The sequence below is a fragment of the Chelmon rostratus genome, chromosome 4, assembly GCF_017976325.1.
Source record: "Chelmon rostratus isolate fCheRos1 chromosome 4, fCheRos1.pri, whole genome shotgun sequence".
NCBI lineage: Eukaryota > Metazoa > Chordata > Actinopteri > Chaetodontiformes > Chaetodontidae > Chelmon > Chelmon rostratus.
The window spans coordinates 18,176,204-18,195,501 of record NC_055661.1 but is presented as its reverse complement, the minus strand read 5'-3'; the positions used below and the strand labels follow the sequence as shown (position 1 = coordinate 18,195,501).

General features: G+C 43.3%; 1 protein-coding gene across 2 annotated transcripts in view; it reads left to right on the top strand.

The window, feature by feature from the left end:
* Positions 1-15,610, top strand: part of xpr1a (xenotropic and polytropic retrovirus receptor 1a) — a 61,699-nt gene extending 46,089 nt beyond the window's left edge. Inside the window, exons 4-15 of one of the 2 annotated variants that reach the window (XM_041935962.1) lie at positions 2,187-2,407; positions 2,565-2,714; positions 2,822-2,905; positions 4,152-4,233; positions 4,436-4,623; positions 5,008-5,187; positions 7,496-7,672; positions 8,712-8,901; positions 14,205-14,371; positions 14,462-14,601; positions 14,742-14,966; positions 15,553-15,610. In XM_041935962.1, the coding sequence (XP_041791896.1) occupies positions 2,187-2,407; positions 2,565-2,714; positions 2,822-2,905; positions 4,152-4,233; positions 4,436-4,623; positions 5,008-5,187; positions 7,496-7,672; positions 8,712-8,901; positions 14,205-14,371; positions 14,462-14,601; positions 14,742-14,966; positions 15,553-15,610 (1,862 nt within the window). The remainder of the gene's footprint in view (positions 1-2,186; positions 2,408-2,564; positions 2,715-2,821; positions 2,906-4,151; positions 4,234-4,435; positions 4,624-5,007; positions 5,188-7,495; positions 7,673-8,711; positions 8,902-14,204; positions 14,372-14,461; positions 14,602-14,741; positions 14,967-15,552) is intronic. The other variant, XM_041935963.1, reaches the window with a different exon arrangement.
* The last annotated feature ends 3,688 nt before the right edge of the window (positions 15,611-19,298 follow it).

Here is a 19,298-nt window from a genome sequence, read left to right as displayed (position 1 = left end):
TAAGAGAGCGGTGGATAGATGGAGGTAAATCGTGTGCTGACTTTACATAAGACACCTGCCTCCACATAGCTCTTTCCCTCTGTATCTGCCGCTGAAAGGGGTCCTCGACCTCTCGAAGGCACTCTGCTGCACTGCACTGAAACCCAGCCTGCTGGACAACACTTTCATCACGATGGTAAAGACATTTTTGCAGACGGCTGTTTTAATAGAATATCCTTTCACCCTGTTTGTTCCTGAAAGCTGAGGAAGAACAACAGACTCTTCTTTTTTTCCAATAAATCCATATCTATTGACATGTCCTCTGTTGTGAAGTGCCACTACGATCCCAGACCTCAGATTTAATCTGAACCTGCTCGTGGCAGGCATGCTCTTGCTGCTGTTGTGTGGTCACACACAACAGCAGCAGGCATTGCTATGACAGACTGTACGAGTTGAGCAGAAGGATTACTGAGAATTTAGATGTCAAAGAAAGGCTGTGGGATTCCTATGAGGAAGGTAGTGTGATATCTGGAGTGTGTGTGTGTGTGTGTGTGTGTGTGTGTGTGTGCGTGTGCGTGCGTGTGCGTGTGTGTGTTCAAGCAGCAAAGTGTGAAAGTCACCAGTGAGCCATCCACATCATCGCTGCTGCTTTTCTCATTGTAGGACAGAGGAACAGCTGCTGGAGCCTCAGTAAGCTTCAAACAAAAACAAATGTGTTGTGTTATCAGACTGCTGTCACATACGGCACTGTTCTTACTGTGACTCCAAGTCAGTTCATTTCATGGTTTCCAAGCCAGCCGGAAGGGCTCGCAAGTCACAGCAGGAGTAGGCATGGTTTGCAAGTTTCTCAAAACAAGAGGTAAACACACTGGTGTTATGCTAATGCAAGCTAACGAGGATGAATATAGCCTAAAAATACACATCCATTAATAAATCATGACACTGTTAAAAGCAGTGGTGCATCACGACAAGGAGAGAGGATGTGCATTAAAACTGCCAGCCAGCCTGGACACCATTAAGCACACTCAGCTGACAAACCATGCTGCCTGTATGAAAATGACATTTCATTTTCATTAGAAAATACTGCTTGTCTTAGTCTGTGTGACTGTGAAGTTTGTTGCTGTCTGTAGTCTTATGGTCTAAACAAGTCAAACTGCCGTACTCTGTACTTCTATTTTTAGCAGATCATTCATAAGAATAGAAGAAAGAGGAGAGTGGGCGGAGGAGATACAACTGTGCTTCCAAAGAAGTTGGGTCACTGTGTAAACAACAGCACAATACATTACATATATATCTGCCTCTTCTCAATTTGATGCCAGCAAAATGTCCCAAGTTGGGACAGGAGCAACAAAAGACTGGGAAAGTTGTTGAACGCTCCAGAAACACCTGTTTGGATCATTCCACAGGTAAACCTGTTGATTGGTAACAGGTGATAGTATCATGATTGGGTATGAAAGGGACATCCTTGAAAGGCTCAGTTAAGGATGTTACTATACATTTATGTTTACGTTTTACGTAGTATCCCATCTTTTCTGGTGTTGGGTTTGTGGTAAAGGGACAAAAAATTGACAAGGGCTTCAATGTGCAGTGACTGAACCTGGTATGACTTCTGATTGGTTCAAAGAAAAAGCAGAACATTGGAGGCTAATCTTTTCTGTTTGTCAGGAAAGTAGGTAGAAGTGCAAGAGAAGTTAATGAAATGCAGGCTACTGCCAAGGCCCTGTGTGATTCCCTCTCCCTCTCTGAGTATATTAACCTATCTCTGACCCAGATAATGGTTCCTCCCTCTGCAGCATTTACATGTCAGCTCTGCCTAATAGTCTCCATGCTTCTGCTTCCTGGATCAGACTGCAGGAAAGCAGAGGAGACAGGGTGTATAAAAGGTGTTTTTTTTTTGGTCACCTTCTCCTTGTCCTCTACCAAGATCACTGGTGCCAAGCTGAAGCGGCTATTTGACATCTTTTACCTGTAGTTTGTCAGGCAAAATTGAATTGAATTCAGCAAAATCAACTATACATGTAGTAGAACAGGACTTAAGTCATTGGGTCAGGCTACATGAAATAGACCAACTGAGTAAAAATGGTCTTAGAGTAGTAGAGGAATGCTTCAGTTGTTCTGCGTAGCAGTGTGAATATGTACATTATATAAAAAAAAAAAAGCATGAATGTGGTGCAGTGTAATATTTTTTTTCTTTTTCTCACCTTTAGAAAAGCTTGCTGAAGCTCAGAGGCGTTTTGCAACGCTGCAGAATGAGCTGCAGTCTTCACTGGACGCTCAGCGCGAGAGCAACGCTCCGCCCGGCCTGCGGAAACGCAAGACCATGTTCCACCTGTCGCAGGAGGAGCGCTGCAAACACCACAACATCAAGGACCTGAAGCTAGCCTTCAGCGAGTTCTACCTCAGCCTCATCCTGCTCCAGAACTACCAGGTTTCAGCTCGCGCATTCTCCGACACACCTGCAGTCACGTTTGAAAAGCTCCTCGGTGTAAATGAATGTGTGCTTGATGTTTCCTGCTGCAGTTTGTTTGCAGCGTTTGTCTGGTATAGATGCGTTCTAACAGTTGTTTCCTTGTTGCTGTCCACAGAACCTGAACTTCACTGGGTTCCGTAAAATCCTGAAGAAACATGACAAGATCCTGGATACTTCACGTGGGGCCGACTGGCGTGTGGCTCACGTGGAGGTGGCGCCTTTCTACACCTGCAAGAAGATCACGCAGCTCATCTCCGAGACAGAGGTGCCCACTCACTCATGCACAAACACACAGATACTCATCTATGACATGAAGATGTTGGTGGAAAGCAAAACATATACATAAAAATTATTGTTTGTGTTTGTGTGTAGACACTCGTCACCACCGAGTTGGAGGGAGGAGATCGTCAGAGGGCCATGAAGAGGCTGAGAGTTCCTCCGCTGGGGGCAGCTCAGGTCAGAAGTAGGGCTGTCACAATTATGAATTGTTTATTGACAATTAATTGTTATACAAATAATTGCAAGCAACGGATTTATTGTCTTTTTCTGTAAAAATAAATGCCACTATCAAGCCAAAAATATGGTCTCATGTGACCTGAAACAGAAAAACCTGTCTAACAGCAGTGAGGTCCGCACACCTATGCTTTTTTCCCCTCATGTTTTTTCCTGACATTGGAACCTCACGCTCAGATTGATATTTGCCTCAACCAGCTGAAGGAAACACACCTAATTCACTTTCTGTTTGCTGAAACATTTCTAACATTGGCAAGGTTTCCATCCACCTGTAGCATTATTATAATTATTATGCAAAATGATCACCATCAGCTCAAATAGACGCCATCAGGTGAAGAACTGCAATAATTGTGACTGCTCTTGCAACCTGTGCTCACAGGCTGTAAATGTAGAAGAGTGACAGTATTCATTTGTTTTCAGCTATATTTCCTCTTCAGTTCATGTCATTTGATTTATTTTCAAAGTAAGCAAAGGTGGCTATAAACTGAAACAAAATTACTAAACAAAACAGTCAAAATTACAAGTAAATGAAAGTGTATATAAATATCATATTTTTTGTCATCTCTAACCCCTCACTCTAGAGTATTAAATTACCTGGAAACAGATTCGTTGTCCGTACCCGAGAATATCCCTACACTCCGTAATCTTTGCATCCATCTTACTGAAATGTTGGATTTACGATGCATGATGAACATTGAAAACAAAAGGTGAGAGGTTTGTTATGAGAGAAATAGAGAGAGGGAGGAAGATGGGAAGAGACAAAGAAAGAGAAACCATGAAAGCCTCCAGTATTGATTTTATAAGTGCCTTTCCACCGTTGAACAGACAGGATATCTTTCAGAAACAATCGAGGCCAGTGGCACTTTAGCCTCCTATGTTATATCTACTGTTATTACTGCATTAATTACTGTCATGTCTGACTTGAATTGTGCAATGTGACTATTGATCCCTCCATTTCCCCTGCATGCATGTGTACAGCACATATATTCATGTGGATAAAAGCAGTCTGAGTGGCTTTATATGGAGACACATTCAATAAGTTTGAATTTCTAAAATGATTGGAATCTATTGCACACACAGTGTCTGTGATCCTGTATATATGCACACTAATTAGGGGTCTTACTAATATTAAATCTTAAATTAATAAATCATTCTGAATGTTTTTTCTGTATTCCTCTCTCTGGTTCAGCCTGCTTTGGCCTGGACGACCTTTCGTGTCGGTCTCTACTGCGGCTTCTTTATTATCCTTGCTATCTCCTTCGTTCTCACTGGTAAGTCACATAAACATCCAGATTCATACATTTTTCATATCCTGTTGAGACCTGCACAATTTGTAATGTGTCACTCTAAGATATCCGGTAGTTCGGGTAGACTGTTTAAGATTAATAGGGAGCATGATTGGCAGGTTTTATTGTTGTTTTCTCCCACATGTCTTATCTTTAAAAAGCTGAATATCCACTGTGGTTTCATCAGGCGCTGTGTTCATCCGCTTCGAGAACGTGTGGCCCCTGGTGCGGATCTATCGAGGTGGTTTCCTGTTGATCCAGTTCCTCTTCCTGTTGGGCATCAACACGTACGGATGGAGACAGGCCGGAGTCAACCATGTCCTCATCTTCGAGATCAATCCCAGAAACAACCTGTCACACCAACACCTGTTTGAGGTCAGAATGGGGGAACAAATTATTTCTGCTAGTGAATGAGAGCATCGAGTCTCCAGAAAATCTAGCTTTTCTATGTAATTAAGAAAACCCACTTTGTTTTCAGATTGATCTGGGTAATCATGTTTTTTTTACAATATGCATTAGGAATGAATGGGGTTGTTTAGTCAGGAGGGTAATCCAGACTCAAGAAATACATTAGCATGTAAAATAAGAAGATTTCCTTCAGCAAAAACAATACATACCCAATGTCCTCAGGGTTTTATTTATACAAAACACAGCATAATCTGCACTGAATTATTCATATTACCTTGTTAATTGTGGTCATGTGTCAAAAATGCTTTCTTCTAATGCAAGTCTCTTCTGTTTCTCCTCTGTGTGCTGCAGATCGCTGGTTTCCTGGGTGTGTTGTGGTGTCTCAGCATCCTCTCCTGTCTCTACTCAGAGTACACCTACCTCCCCATGCAGATCAACCCGCTCATCCTCTACGGCTTCATGCTGCTCTTCTTCATCAACCCCTTCAAGACATGCTACTACAAATCCCGTTTCTGGCTCCTCAAGCTGCTGGTCAGTCCACTCAGTTACCGTTACCTCAGCTTTGACACGTATGTAACTATAGCTTGAAAGAATCACAGTGATGACATTTGATCTTTGGTGCCACCAGTCATACTCACTGAGAACGTCTGAAAATGTGTCTGATTACAGAACTGGATAAATGAGACACAGTCAAGGTTCATGGATACACAAAGACAAATGTCTGCAGCTGTGAGCCAGCAGTAATGAATGCTTCAGAGGGCTGCCATAAGAAAATGAACAAGATGCAGACAAGATAAGACGATGTGAGAAATCTGCTCAGGATATGGGCTGAGGATTGAATGACAATGCAAGAGCCACCTTTAATGATTTGTACTTATTCTCTTATAAGAGAATGACAGTTATTTGTATGCATGTGCACAAAATTGCAGAACATTTGTACTCAACCAGTCAGTTTACCCCTACATAAACAAGCTATGTTACTTTAATATTAACCAATATCAATTTCCAAATTGTAAACCCCCAAAATAATGACAGAACACTTATATGTACTGTACATAATATATAAAACTATACAACCATGCAAATGCCACTTTTTGTGGCATGTAATACAATGAAAGAATTTCATACCATCCATACTGTCTGCCATATGAGTGAAATGAGGACAAAATCAGAGTTGGCTTAAGTTAAAGGACTGGAGATTTGTTTTCACTGGGCTCAGAGAAAACACTTAGAAACGTGTGTGTGTGTGTGTGTGTGTGTGTGTGTGTGCGTCTCTATCTCACACAATGAATGCATGTACAATTCAGATATCATCTCATGTTTACAAAACCCTCGTATGTTACTCTGTTCTTTGTCTAAGCTGAACTACAGGCCTGCAGGAGAGAGGGTGGGGTGTGTGTGTGTGTAGGGGGGTGTAGCGAAACAGAGGGCAGAGGGTTTGAGGGATAATAGAATGCAGCTTCTTCCCAGGGGAGGTGGAGGTTGTGACTGTGCAATCATTACAGGCATAGATCTATCAGTATGCTGATGCCCTGAGCTCCTCTGTCCCTCCTCCTCTTCCTCTTCCTCCTCCTCCAGCTCTCCTCACTCCCTGCCTGCATCTCCCCCAGCAGCAGCAGACCCCCTCCTCTAATTCGTGTCCTTTCCCTCACATTTCCCCACCGTTCTCAACAACGCTCCCTGAGCCCTCCTCCGCGGATAATGATCAGCTTCAGTTTGATTGGTCCCGAGCAATCATGCACCTACACAGAATTAGAGCCGATATGAGCTTTGTTTTGTGATTGGCGTACACGTAGCCTCATGGAATAAGCAATAAGTAATTAAGGATGTTTTTTTTTATTTTTAACAGTGCTATAAAATGTGCCCATGCCTGTTAGCATAATTTCCTCAACAATAAACACCAGACAGAGGACAAAGATTTCATTACAGGACAAACTGTGAAGGTAGCACCTGGATTTACTTGTGTTTGCTCAAGAAATGAAAACCTCAACACATGTCTGCAGCAGGCTTAGCCTTGAGACATCCACACAGACTGAGCGGATATGAGTGAGATGGCCACTCGATCAATACAGATGCTGATTGACAGGTTTAGAGAAATATGTAATGAGCTGATATGTGTAAAAAAGAAAAGATCAATATTCTTTGACATTTTGCAGTGGGGGGAAAACGTGTGTGGTGTATACGTCTGAAAATGTACATGGAGGGAGGCGTACGGTCGCTCCTGAATGTCAGATGTGGCCTGAGGGGGGTAAATGGAAAGAGTCGAGCAGGGTTGTATCGTTTTACAAAGCGTGGTCAATAACCAAGCTCCTGCCAAAAGTCTTATCCCAAATAACATGCCCATAGAAGCCGGCACAAAACACTGCCGAGTTGTTTCATGCGTTTGTGTTGTGCAGCATTGAGTAGTGACACACAAGTGAACAAACACATGCACACACAGACACAAAGCGTGACTCATTAGGGTTTCCTGTTGCGTGCTGATAAGGTAGTCTGGATGCTCTATCCCCTTTGTGGGCTGCAGATCATTAATGGAGGTTGTTCCCTACTTTGCATGTCTCTGCTGAAGTACTGTGACAATTACACGCTAATTAATTGTTGACTAATTCAGTCCCAGCGTTGAAGGCACATACACACAAGTATTCCTGTAAAATCCGCGGTAAATGTTTGAAGCCGTGAGGTCAGCCAAGGTGTTTTCTGTAATGCATTTTTCTATAAATGCGGCATATGTTTGCCATACTGTTGTTTTTTTTTATGTTTTTTTATAGACTCTTACGAAATAATGGCTTAATTTTTAATCACTGGTCTCTTTCACCTTCTTTCCACTCATGTCTGTCTCCAGTTTCGTGTGTTCACTGCACCGTTTCACCGGGTGGAGTTCGCAGACTTCTGGCTGGCTGATCAGCTCAACTCTCTGGTGTTTGTGCTGATGGACCTGGAGTATCTCATTTGCTTCTACATCTTTGAGCTGCAGTGGAGCAACAGCAAGGGCCTGCTGCCCAAATTTAAAGGTGAGACGATGTTCACCGTGGTTTTATCTTAAACACACCACTGATGCCTTTATGTCCCGCATAAGCAAACAAGACCATCAGCGAGAAGATTTGCTATTTGTATACACTTTTTCTTAATGCCTGTCTCTGGGTTTGATTCCCTGTGAAATCAGATGAAACAATTCATGGCACGACTGGAAGAGCCTTTCTTTACATTTCCAGGCAAAGTTAGCTGAGCAACTTGTACTGCAACAAAGCAATTTCCCTGCGGGTACCAATAACGTTTTTCTGAATCTGAATTTCCAGGCATGTTAAACATAATGTCCCTTTTTCCAGACGCACCATTTCCCCCTGCATTTCTCAAGAATAGGCAGAAATACGATCAAAAGCAGCCGACAGTGATGCAGTTCAGCCACACAATATTTATAGTCCTGAGTAAATGTGTTTTGTTTCTTCGTTACTGGTAAAACTGTACTTGTAACTGAACTGCTGTATCTACATGCTGCGTATGTATTAAGATCAACTGGATGCAGTTTTTCCACACCTGTTCTTAGCTGTGTTGTTGAAAAGTCTCTTGGAAATGTAGGAAATTTTAAGTAAAAATATATTAACTGAAGTAGATCTATATAGATGACACTTGAAAATGGGAACACCAAAACGGACGCTTTAATGAACTGCTGGTAATGACATTGCTTATTCTTACCCCTACCATCGTATTATGATGTCAGATTAACACACAAATCTTTTGGTTGTAAATGTGACGGACTAAAACTTGACAGCGTGCCAGACAGTTGAGCTTTTGCTGTCAGGAAATGTGATGTGAATGAGGTTTTAATTGCTGTCCGTCCGCTCCATCAGCAGTGACACCTCGGCCTCCACGCAGCCAATTAACATTGAGCTAATGGAATGGAAATGTTTGGCCACACAGAGGTCGCCATGAGACTCCCATAAAGATGAGCTCCTGTGTGTGAGGGGGAATGTGTGGGGAGGGTATAACGGTAGAACGGTAAGAACAAAAGATGACAAACTTATCATGCACTGTTTTATTCTGATCTAGATCCTGATGACTACGTATGCCACAGCTACTCGTACGGTCTGCGCGCCATCATCCAGTGTCTGCCCGCCTGGCTCCGCTTCATCCAATGCCTGAGGCGTTACCGTGACACCAAGAGGGCCTTCCCTCACCTGGTGAACGCTGGGAAATATTCTACCACCTTCTTTGTCGTCACCTTCGCTGCTCTGTATGCCACACATAGAGGTAGGAAACACAGACACACTCATCGGCCACTTTATTAGATACTGGGTGGTACAGGGTTGGACGCCCTTTTGCCTTCAGAACTGCCTTAATCCTCCACAGCACAGATCCACAACATGCCTCTGAGATTTTGGTCCATATTGACGTGGAGGCAGGAGCAGCTAACGGGAGTGACACCCGGTGTGGTCTCCTGCTGCTGTAGCCCACCTGCTTCAAGGTTCAACGTGCTGTTTGACGTGAGATGCACTTCTGCATACCTCGAGCGGTTATTAGACTTACTGTTGCCAGTCTATCTGCTCAAACCAGTCTGGCCGTTCTCTGAACGAGCCATTTTCACCCAGAGAACTGCTGCTCAGTAGGTCTTTACTCTTTCTTAAGCACATTCTCTGTAAGTTTCTGAACTACTCAAACCAGCCTGTGTGGCAACCAAACACACATTTAAACTCCATTAAATCACCTTTTCTTTTCCATCCTGATGTGTGAACTTCAGCAGTCTTGACAGTGTCTACATGCCTAAATGCACTAAGTTGCTGCCCCTTGATTTGCAGATTAGATATTTGCGTTGCATGTACCTAATAAAGTGACTGGTGAGTGTGCACTCAGATATCTGTTTTATGTGTTTTGCACCCCAGAAGGTAGATTTGGTCTGAGCTGAGTAAGCGTGTGAAAGTGCATTTTCTGTCAGTAGCAGTGCTGTAATCACAGAGGAGCCCAGAAGAAACAGAAGTCAGTGTGTCTAATGCTGAACGTCTGCAAACCAAAGCAACAATATTTGTGTGTTGCTGTCACAGGAGCATGACAACGACACACTGGCTATTGAGCCTTTGTATTGAGTCTTGTATACTCAAACACCAAAGGTGACCTTGTGAGCAAACGGTAGAAGTTGGCCTTGGTTTCCATGTTGGTGCCTGGAGCTTTATAATGGAAATGGGAAAAGACTGTCAAACGCAGTCACGGATAAACAAGGTTCTGCTCTCGCAATATAACCTTCACTCAGAGAGCAGGAGAGAAAAGATAGAGCAGAGGAAAAAAGAAATTGAGAGAAAGGATGAGAAATACTCTCGTTTGAGATCCATCAGAAACAAGATTGGATGGAGAGAAACAGAGGAAAAGAGAGAGAGTGATAATCATTAAAAGTCAAGTCACTCTCCCTCTGACAGTTTCACAATTAGCCTGCAATTATTCTGATTCAGAAGCCATATCACAAAGGAGTTCATGTTCAAAGACACAGCAGCCCGGCAATAAAAGCATCCCTTCAGCAAGCTGCCTTTGTGTTTCAGTTGTCCGTCACAGATGCTATTTGTCCACAGGGCTCATTTCAAAGCAGTTTTTATCTGCCGCTCATACATTTAAACTCTTCTCGGATGCCAGTTTATATATTTATTTGCCAGCAAAATGCCAGCTGTGAAATTCCTCTTCAACCTTTCAAAGCGCTAAATGTTATTTTCCAGCTTGACTTCATTCATTTCCGATATAAATTCAAATCAATACGCTTTCTTCCTAAGCTGACCGCCGGTGATCTGATATTGAATGAAGCAGGAAGACAGACAGACGTACAAACGGATAGACCTTTTTCCTTCCACAGCTCGGTAGGAAAGGCGTCCATTAAACCATATCCTCCTTCCTTCTCTGGTCTGAAGCCTGCAGACTAATGGCCTCTCTTCATGTGTTATTCTGTATGAAGCTGTCTTTCATCCAGCATGATAATGGGGGCAGAGACCAATCGCTGGTTAAGGGGAGGAGCAGGGTGGGAAGGCCGACACACATACACATATGGATAGTGGATGGATAGTTAAGGAAATTGTCTGATTGTTCTGGTAAATTTTAAAGCCTTTCATGGGGCACAAATGTCAGAATCCTGCATCCAAATATGGAATTGATGAGTAAACAGCCTCTGAAGTAATAAAAAAAAAAGCCTTTACCACTGATACTTTCTGTAGTGTAGTGTAGGCAGGACAGATGATGTCTGCATTACCCAGCATCTGCCTGAAAAGACAGCAGGGTGGTGTCATGTTCACACCGCTGGGTCCAGCTGTAAAAGGTGGTTGGAGTGTCAGTCAGTATCTGGCAGCGCTCCCAGCATCTGTCTGTGGATGTGTCACCTTCACTGCTAACCTGCTCACGGCCCCGATGGTTTCTGTGTGACCTCACCGCCTCACCACCTCACTCGTTCCTGGAACTGCACACATTTGGCTCCGGGAAAGCCGAATACTTAAACCGTAAATACAACAGATAAATCACGGCCTCTCTGTAGAGGACTGAGCGGTATTCAGTGTCCAGTTCTTCAATTTGTAAATCTAAGTCTGTAACATTAGAGGTACAGTTTCCTCTCTGGTGTGCATGTTGCAAACTATGATGCACTTTTTTCTTTTCTTTTTTTTTTTGGCTGTGTTGCGTCAATGTGGGATTTAAGGGTTGAATCGTGTTTGATGCGGTGCAGCAAACAGAGCAGATGTCTACCCTCAGAGAAACGTTCAGTTTAGCGCCATGAAGAACTGATTGGACACTGTCATGAAACTGTAATCTCAGCAGATGCTCAGAGGCCAGCAACCAGAGAGGTGATGGAGGATTTCCTGGTTTGGGCAGAATTCCCAAACCCTGTGAGATACAGTGTGTTGCCTGACAATGAAGCAGATTACTTTACCCAGGATCAATACAGGCTCAGCTTTATGTACAGTGGCTTGAGACTTATTGCTGTTTTAGATGCAGGGGAGTTACAGGCCTAATGCTTATCTAAACCTGGGGATTTATGTCAGGCAGGAGAACAGGATGTTACATGGTTGGCAGGAGTAGTGCCTTTGATAGACAGAGAAAAGTTGTTTGTAGGGGGAAATAAAACAAAACGCACAGGGTAAATTACACACACATACACACAGATGTTTTAAATCATCCCTTCATCTGTGACATCAACATCAACAAATTCCAAAACCAGCTAAAATAGCCATGACCAAAGAGGACCATTAGTGCTGCTGGTCTCAGTGAGAGGCTGACCGTGGTGCTGAGAGGCAGAAATAAATCGAGTCAAGCTTCAGCGAAGGATCAGTAAATTTAGACCTGATAGAGCACAGAGGGGGAGGTAAAAATGAAAGGTTAGATGGAGAGAGGAAAGAAGTAACAGAGAGAACAAGAGAGCACCAGAGCAAAGCGGGAAAGATCGACATGAAAGGGATGATGAATAACAAGTTTAATAGGTATCAAAACACGCATGATGGTGGGAAATGGAAGAGGAGAGGAGAAAAGAGGAGAGGAGAGAAGGGGAGAGAGGAGAAGAGAGAAGATGACACAGGAGAGGTGAGGAGCTGTAGTTACCAGCCTCCGGCTGAACACATGTCTGCTGGATGAGCCCAGAGCTGACAGCTTTTATGACTCCATTCCATGTACTGACCCCTCGCTCATTATAAAGAGAGGAATTGCAGCACACACACACAGACACACACTCAATGAAACACACGTTAACAGATGAAGATAAAGGACCAGTCTCTACGTCAAATCTCTCTCTCTCTGCCTGCTTGAACTCTAATTCACCCCCGCTGCTCCTCCTGCTACAGCTGATATATTTACATCAGGAGCCAGTCAGCTGATAGAGGTCCTTCATCTGCAACAACATTTTTTTATTATTCTGCACAAACTTGTCGTAAATTGCTCCTTTCAGCGTTGTTGAGTGGTCTCCAAGATTCTTAATTACCTTGTTGAGGGATTGGGTTACCATGGCAACAGATGAACAGTCACTCCTAATATGATTGTTATTGTTGTGGACCTGTTTCCATCAGTGTGACGTGAGCCTGAAGCATAAAATGAGCCTGCTGAAGTGCTCTGTCTCTAATAGTGTTTAAACTCATGGGTGCCTGTAGACAACAATAGCGACCGTGTGTGTGTGACAGTCTACGAGCAGTTGAGTGTGTGTGACAGGAGCCAGTGACCCCAGCGAGTTCCTACTGAGCATCTAATCAATGTTCATCTCACCATGCTTAACCGTTTAATGGCCCGCTGGCCAAGCAGCCTGGTGGAAGAGACCTCAGCCCTAACAGAAACTGAAGGGTTAAATACTTCAACACTTTACAGGCTGAGGAAATCACATCAGTGGATATTCTCCAGTGAAAAGAGTCTATTGTCCAGTACTGTGTTTAATCTACGGCTGGGAAATCTCAGTGTGGCCATAGGGACTAGAAGAAGCAAACGGCACAAAGGACCCAGCAGTTAATAGAGCAGCGCGGCAGTAATTCTCTGGTCGAAATGTCCTCGGCGCTGCTCCCCGGCGTCTCGTTGGCTGCTAGCAGGAAGAAGGAGTGACTGTGACAAATGGGAGCGAGCCCGGTCTGTGTCTGTGTCTGTGTCTGTGTGAGTCACTGTGTTAGACCACCAGGCGCTGATTTATATATCAGAGTCCACTGAGGAAGAAGCAAATCACACCCAAAATGATGCTGCAGAGACACACAGACGGCTCTGACATAATACAGCACATCAAACCACTGTCAACAAACTGAGCTGGTTCAATACTCATCACCTGTGGACAGGTCGGCAAATTCTATCATACACTATGTTTTACACAAGTTAAACCTTACGAGTTAAACAGTATACTGATGTACATGTAAATGCTTCTACTTGCATCAGTCTCTCCTCTGTTGGTGCTTGACACAAGTTAGGATACACACACAGTCCTGGGAAAGGCGCTTGCACACATACTGTATATGTGCACATACCGTACAACAGGTGCAGAGTTAATATTAGCATTGCCTCAGAAGAATACACACATATGCTGTAAGCGTCTTTTTGTTGAATGCTGAGAATTCATGAGGTCAACGTGAAAGAACTGCACGGCTGCGACACATTCTTTCTGTTTCTTTAGTGATAACCTGTCCTCCACACAGAGGTAGTAGAAGTACAGAAGCCACTTACTGTGTTATGCCAAAAACAGCACATTTTTAATCATTGCACAGCGCAGGTATCTCACTTCTCAGCAAGTTGCTTTGAGTGACCAAGGCATGCAGTGTCATGATTGGTCATCTTTCATTTGGTGGAAAATGTTATGAAGTAACTGGAAATTAAACCCTTACCTTTACTTGTTGCCCCCAGGACAGCTTGTGATCCTTGCTGGTGTATTCATGACAGGAGGGCTCCCTCTAGTGGTCAACAATGCAAAAGTTGCACCCACTCACTTAAGTCCTGTAAAGCTTCATTTAAAAAAAAAATCCAGTTCCTTTCATGGCAGTTCACTAAGCAGACTTGGAAAAGATCTTTGACTTCTTTCAATTAGATTGTTTAAACTGTGTTTTCTCTAAGCTGTTGTGTTTGTGTGTTTGTTCCAGAGCAAGGACACACGGACGCCGACATGTTCTTCTACCTGCTGATCGTCTTTTCCACCATCAGCTCCCTGTACACGCTGATTTGGGATCTGCGCATGGACTGGGGCCTGTTTGACCGCGGAGCCGGAGAAAACACCTTCCTCAGAGAAGAGATTGTTTACCCGCACAAGGTTGAGTCCGACAGGGATCCCATGCACATGACACACACACACACACACACACACACACAGTCCCCCTAATCCTGTCTCCTCTGCATCCAGGCCTACTACTACTGTGCCATTATAGAAGATGTGATCCTGCGCTTTGCCTGGACGATCCAAATATCTCTGACCACAATGACCAAGATCCACTCTGTGGGCGACATCGTGGCCACCGTGCTGGCTCCCCTCGAGGTCTTCAGGTGCTTACATAACTTACCATAGCATATATTCTCTCTAGGCATGATCTTTCAAGCCAACAGTTTCCATAACCCCCCACACTGGTTCCTAATAGAGTCTGACCCTTTGCATCTGATTCATCGCTCTCACCTTCCCTCTGCAGGCGCTTTGTGTGGAACTTCTTCCGTCTGGAGAACGAGCACCTGAATAACTGTGGTGAGTTTCGGGCTGTGAGGGATATCTCCGTGGCGCCACTCAATGCTGACGACCAGACGCTGCTGGAGCAGATGATGGACCAGGAGGACGGCGTCCGGAACCGCTCGGGCAAGAAGACCTGGAAGAGGTCCTACAGCCTGTCACTCCGACGCCCCCTACTGTCCTCCTCACAGTAAGACATAACATGGACACTTGACATCACACGCTTTTAGTTTGATTTATAAACACACATACAGAAAAAGTCATTTGTAGATGTAAACAATCAAAGAGTTTGAAGAGATTTTCTCATCATGTCCTTGAAAAAAACAACACTTTTCCTTTGGAGCTCTAGATGCAATGTGCTAAAAAAAACTGAACTAGATTATACAGTTCTAATGTGTTTATAAATACAATAAATCAGTCAGGGAGAGAAGGATGGCTTGGACTTATTTATGTTGTGGTCTCAGGTGTTTTCACAGTCCACCACCTTTTATCAAGATGCAGACATGCAGTGTCTGGCTTATTAGACGTAAATAGAAATATTAGAAGACAAGAACTAAAAAAAACAAGTGAATTTAATCAAATGTACAACCAGCTAAGGATGTATACATTTTTATCTATGATAGCTGTGCGGCTTCAGGGCTACAGTAGTGGTTGTATGACATGGTTCAAGATGCAACTATGAATCAAATTGATACATTAAAACACAAAGCAGCGTCTGTTCAAATGATGGGAAATGGAATCCCAGATAATACATCATTTGTTTCCCTCTTTTCTAGATCGAAAAAGGACACAAAGGTGCTAATTGAAGACACGGATGATGAGGCTTTCAGCTGAGTCCACAACATCAACATGTACACACACACACACACACACACACACACACACACACACACACACACTCAGACATACTATACTTGCAAGGACCTCATTCACTAACACCCAACCTCAACCCTTATAGACACACGTGTAGTCACCTTTGCCCTCAGTCGACACCTTTAAAGCAGTGAGGAGCTCAGGCTGTCCTCACTTTGGACATTTTACCTCATCTTTACACTCATGTGAGTATACTTGGTCTTTATAGAAAAACACACATAATACACACTGTAATGCAAAAAACACATAAAGATAAACCTGCTGAAGCACAAGCATGGTGTAATATTGCTACAGGTGAGGAGAGAGCTAATGCCATACACACAGGCAGACAAACAAACGGACAGACGTCAAGGGAAATCTTCTGCACTTAACTGGAAACACAGACCACACTGCCCTGGGATTATCCTCTTCTTTTTAAACAGACTTTTTTAGTATGTGTTCTTTACTTTGAGATGTTTGCGTTTCTTTAGCTGTTTCCTCCTTTACGTTCTCTGGATTTGTTTTGGCGAAGCCACAAACAGTAGATACAGGCTACAGACGACTGTTTACACGCCTTTTTAAACTACCCTAGGATCAACAGGGAGAAGACAAGCCAATCAAAAGACTATATATATGAATCAATAGAAACCTGAGGAAGGACTCGACTCACATCACAGCATATCAAAATCAACTGGTTTCAGCTTGTTGATTCTTTTTATACTCCATCTTTTGTCTTTTCTTTCTTTTTTTTTTTTTTGTTTTTAGTTGAGTTGTAATAACGTCGATCACAGCCGTGGAGGCACTTGCAGGAAAAGTGCATTTAATACACAAAACATGGAAAAAAAAACCCTACTTGTACACAAAAAGGGATGTTTTGATTCAAACATTTCTAGTCTGTGAAGTTGCTTTGTAATATATTTCATATATTTTGATGTGCATTATTACTCTATTGTAGTTGTTAAGTACTTCTACATGTGTTGTTTATACTAGTGAGACTAGTTTGAGCATCCACACAATGATTGTTAATGTATTTTATAATGTTTGGAATGTTTTTCTCGGTTGTGCCACGTTTTTAATAAGTGCGTAGTTAGACGTTGATTTACCCCCAACCTCAGATTAGAGCAAAACTGACTTGTGAATCATCGTGTCAACTGAAAGTGCCCGATTAGCTGCAGTATATGTATGTGCATTGCTATTCTTTGAATTACCTACCAAAGCTTACTTTTATGAATGTGTCTGTGGCTGCAGTAGCTCTGTCCATCCAACCTGCACAAAGCTTATTTACAGAAGTGCATATTTTATTGGGCTGTTTTGGCAAGTAGGTTCTGACTTGCCGGAGTAGAAATACGTCATGAACGGAGTGGCATGACGCACCGTCAGATGCTCGGTTCAGTTGTTAGTGAGTCAAAAGAGTGCACATGCCAGTGGTTCTCAGTTTAAAATGAAATGCATCTGATTCACGAAGGCTACAATAACAAGAGCGCTGTCTGGCTTTCAAGATTCAGGCCAACGAGATTTATTCACACAGCAAAACAATACGTCAAGTACAAGAGAAACAAAAACACAGGCCCTTAATTGTTGCCAGTTTTACCAAAAAATGAACAGATTTTTTGTTTTTATTTTTTCAAACTGGGGCATGGCAGAAGTTTGAGAACCACCTGGTGTTGCAACACTTCACATGGTCACCAGACACGAGCACTGTTAGAAATTCTGAGCATCTGGACTAAAGCTCAGTGTTGCCAAATTGGGCGGTTTTGTACCCACTTAGGCTACTTTTTATGTAATCGTGCAGGTAAAAATGGTTCGGGGGCAGCTTTGTGATAACTTGGGCTACATTTTATATCGTTTGGTTTCCTCCAACAAAAAGTGAAGCTATAACCAAATGAATTAGCCTCTTTTGAATTGGGTTCACCGAAATGAAATGACCCAAAATCCAAAACACTGGGATGTTTATGACAGTTGGTCAAATTGAGGCTCTAATTGAATTGGTGGCATTAAATATATCTGGCAACACTACTAAAGCTCATTCATGGCTCTTTAGCAGTAAATATCTCTAACCTGTGATGCTTTTCACAGGTTTATCTCTCATGTTCGACGTTGCCTCGTTCATTTTAGCACTTTTTAAAACATAATTTCAAGTGTATTACTTGTTAGATCTAATGTAATCTACTGATCTTAGGTGAGGAGGAATGTGCTGTACGTGACATCTTGCCTCCTCGGTTTCCTGTCAAACCAGCAGCTCTGACTTTAAACAGCTGTCGGCCACAATTTGAAAGCGTGTTGCAGCTGCTGCTGCTGTCGAAGGGCCCCCTGGCTTTCGAGAGAGGATCTCAACTTCAATGCTGGCGTGCATGTTTCACTTTCTCTTCCTGTGCGACCGCCTCACTCTGCTCCGCCGTTCCTCCCTGTGGCTGCACCGAGTCACCACCAGCCAGTCACAAGACAAAGCCCAGACGTGTTACAGAGTGTCCCGTTTCTTTTGCTTCTGTTTTTCCCGTAGCGGCTAGAAGACTGAAAAGCTTCTGTGTGCAATGAGACTAAAGTGAACTGGAAAGCTGAAAATGTGTTATACCTGTTAAAATGTAGAAGATGGGTAGCTTCCTGATCCATTTGAAAACACACACACACATACACACACACTCTCTCTCTCGCATGTTTGAGAGCACAACACTACAGCAGATAGTTTTGTAAAAAGGCTCCGTTGTCTTGCCTGCATGCTGCTTTTGTTCCACATTGTACATAGATCTTAATTTATTTGACACGACGTGTATATTAGCAATCATTGTAGCCACAGTGACAATGATTGAGTTCATATGTTGCCATTTTTGCTCCAAGACAAGCAGTATTTTGTAGGTGAGGAGGAGCTCTTTTGTTGTGATTGGTCACAATCCTGCACTCTTTTTCATGTGTAAATCTGTTGACAATGTGTTTGTATAAAAATAGGGGGAAAAAATCCATAGAACTGGAGAATGTGGTTGGTTGTATCTTGTTAGTGATTCCTTCTTATTTCAAGGCTCCGTCATCTCCGGGGGGTTTTGCGTCCAGGGCTCACAGAGGAGGTGTGGGGGGGTGGAGCAGATTTCTGTGTCCTGAAGCTGTAATACTGTTTGTACATTCGTGAATGTGCATGAAAACATTGTGGACGTTCCGTCTGTCGTCATAAGCCGCCCTGCTGACAGAAGCACTTTGACATACTGTCGGGCAGGGGAACAGACCCCGGTCCAGAGAGGACACACACCTTAACGAGATACCGTTAAACTGATCCCAGATCTGCCTGAGCTTCTCTTGAATGTCTCACAAACAGATCCAGGATCTTTTATTTGCTCGCTGGAAGCATTTTTTGAGATGCTTCTTTGTGAGGAGAAGAAACCTTGAGTGACCAGTGTCTGTGCACAGATGTTCAGTATTTGTGACCCGCTGACAGAAACAGGAACAGGGTCCTTTTGTACTTTTTGTGTTGTTTGATGAGATGATGACGGCAATGAGCCCCAACATCCCATTTTTCTCATGGGTGAAAATCGAAGATTATTTTGCTTTCACTGCTTGCCAAGACCCCCATGATGTTAAAGTGCTTGATATGTGTGCATCCCTCCCCTCCCCCCCTCCCTCGATGTTGTTCGTACCCCTCCTCTAATCTAGCTGAACGTGATAGTACCTGTAGTTTGGTAGA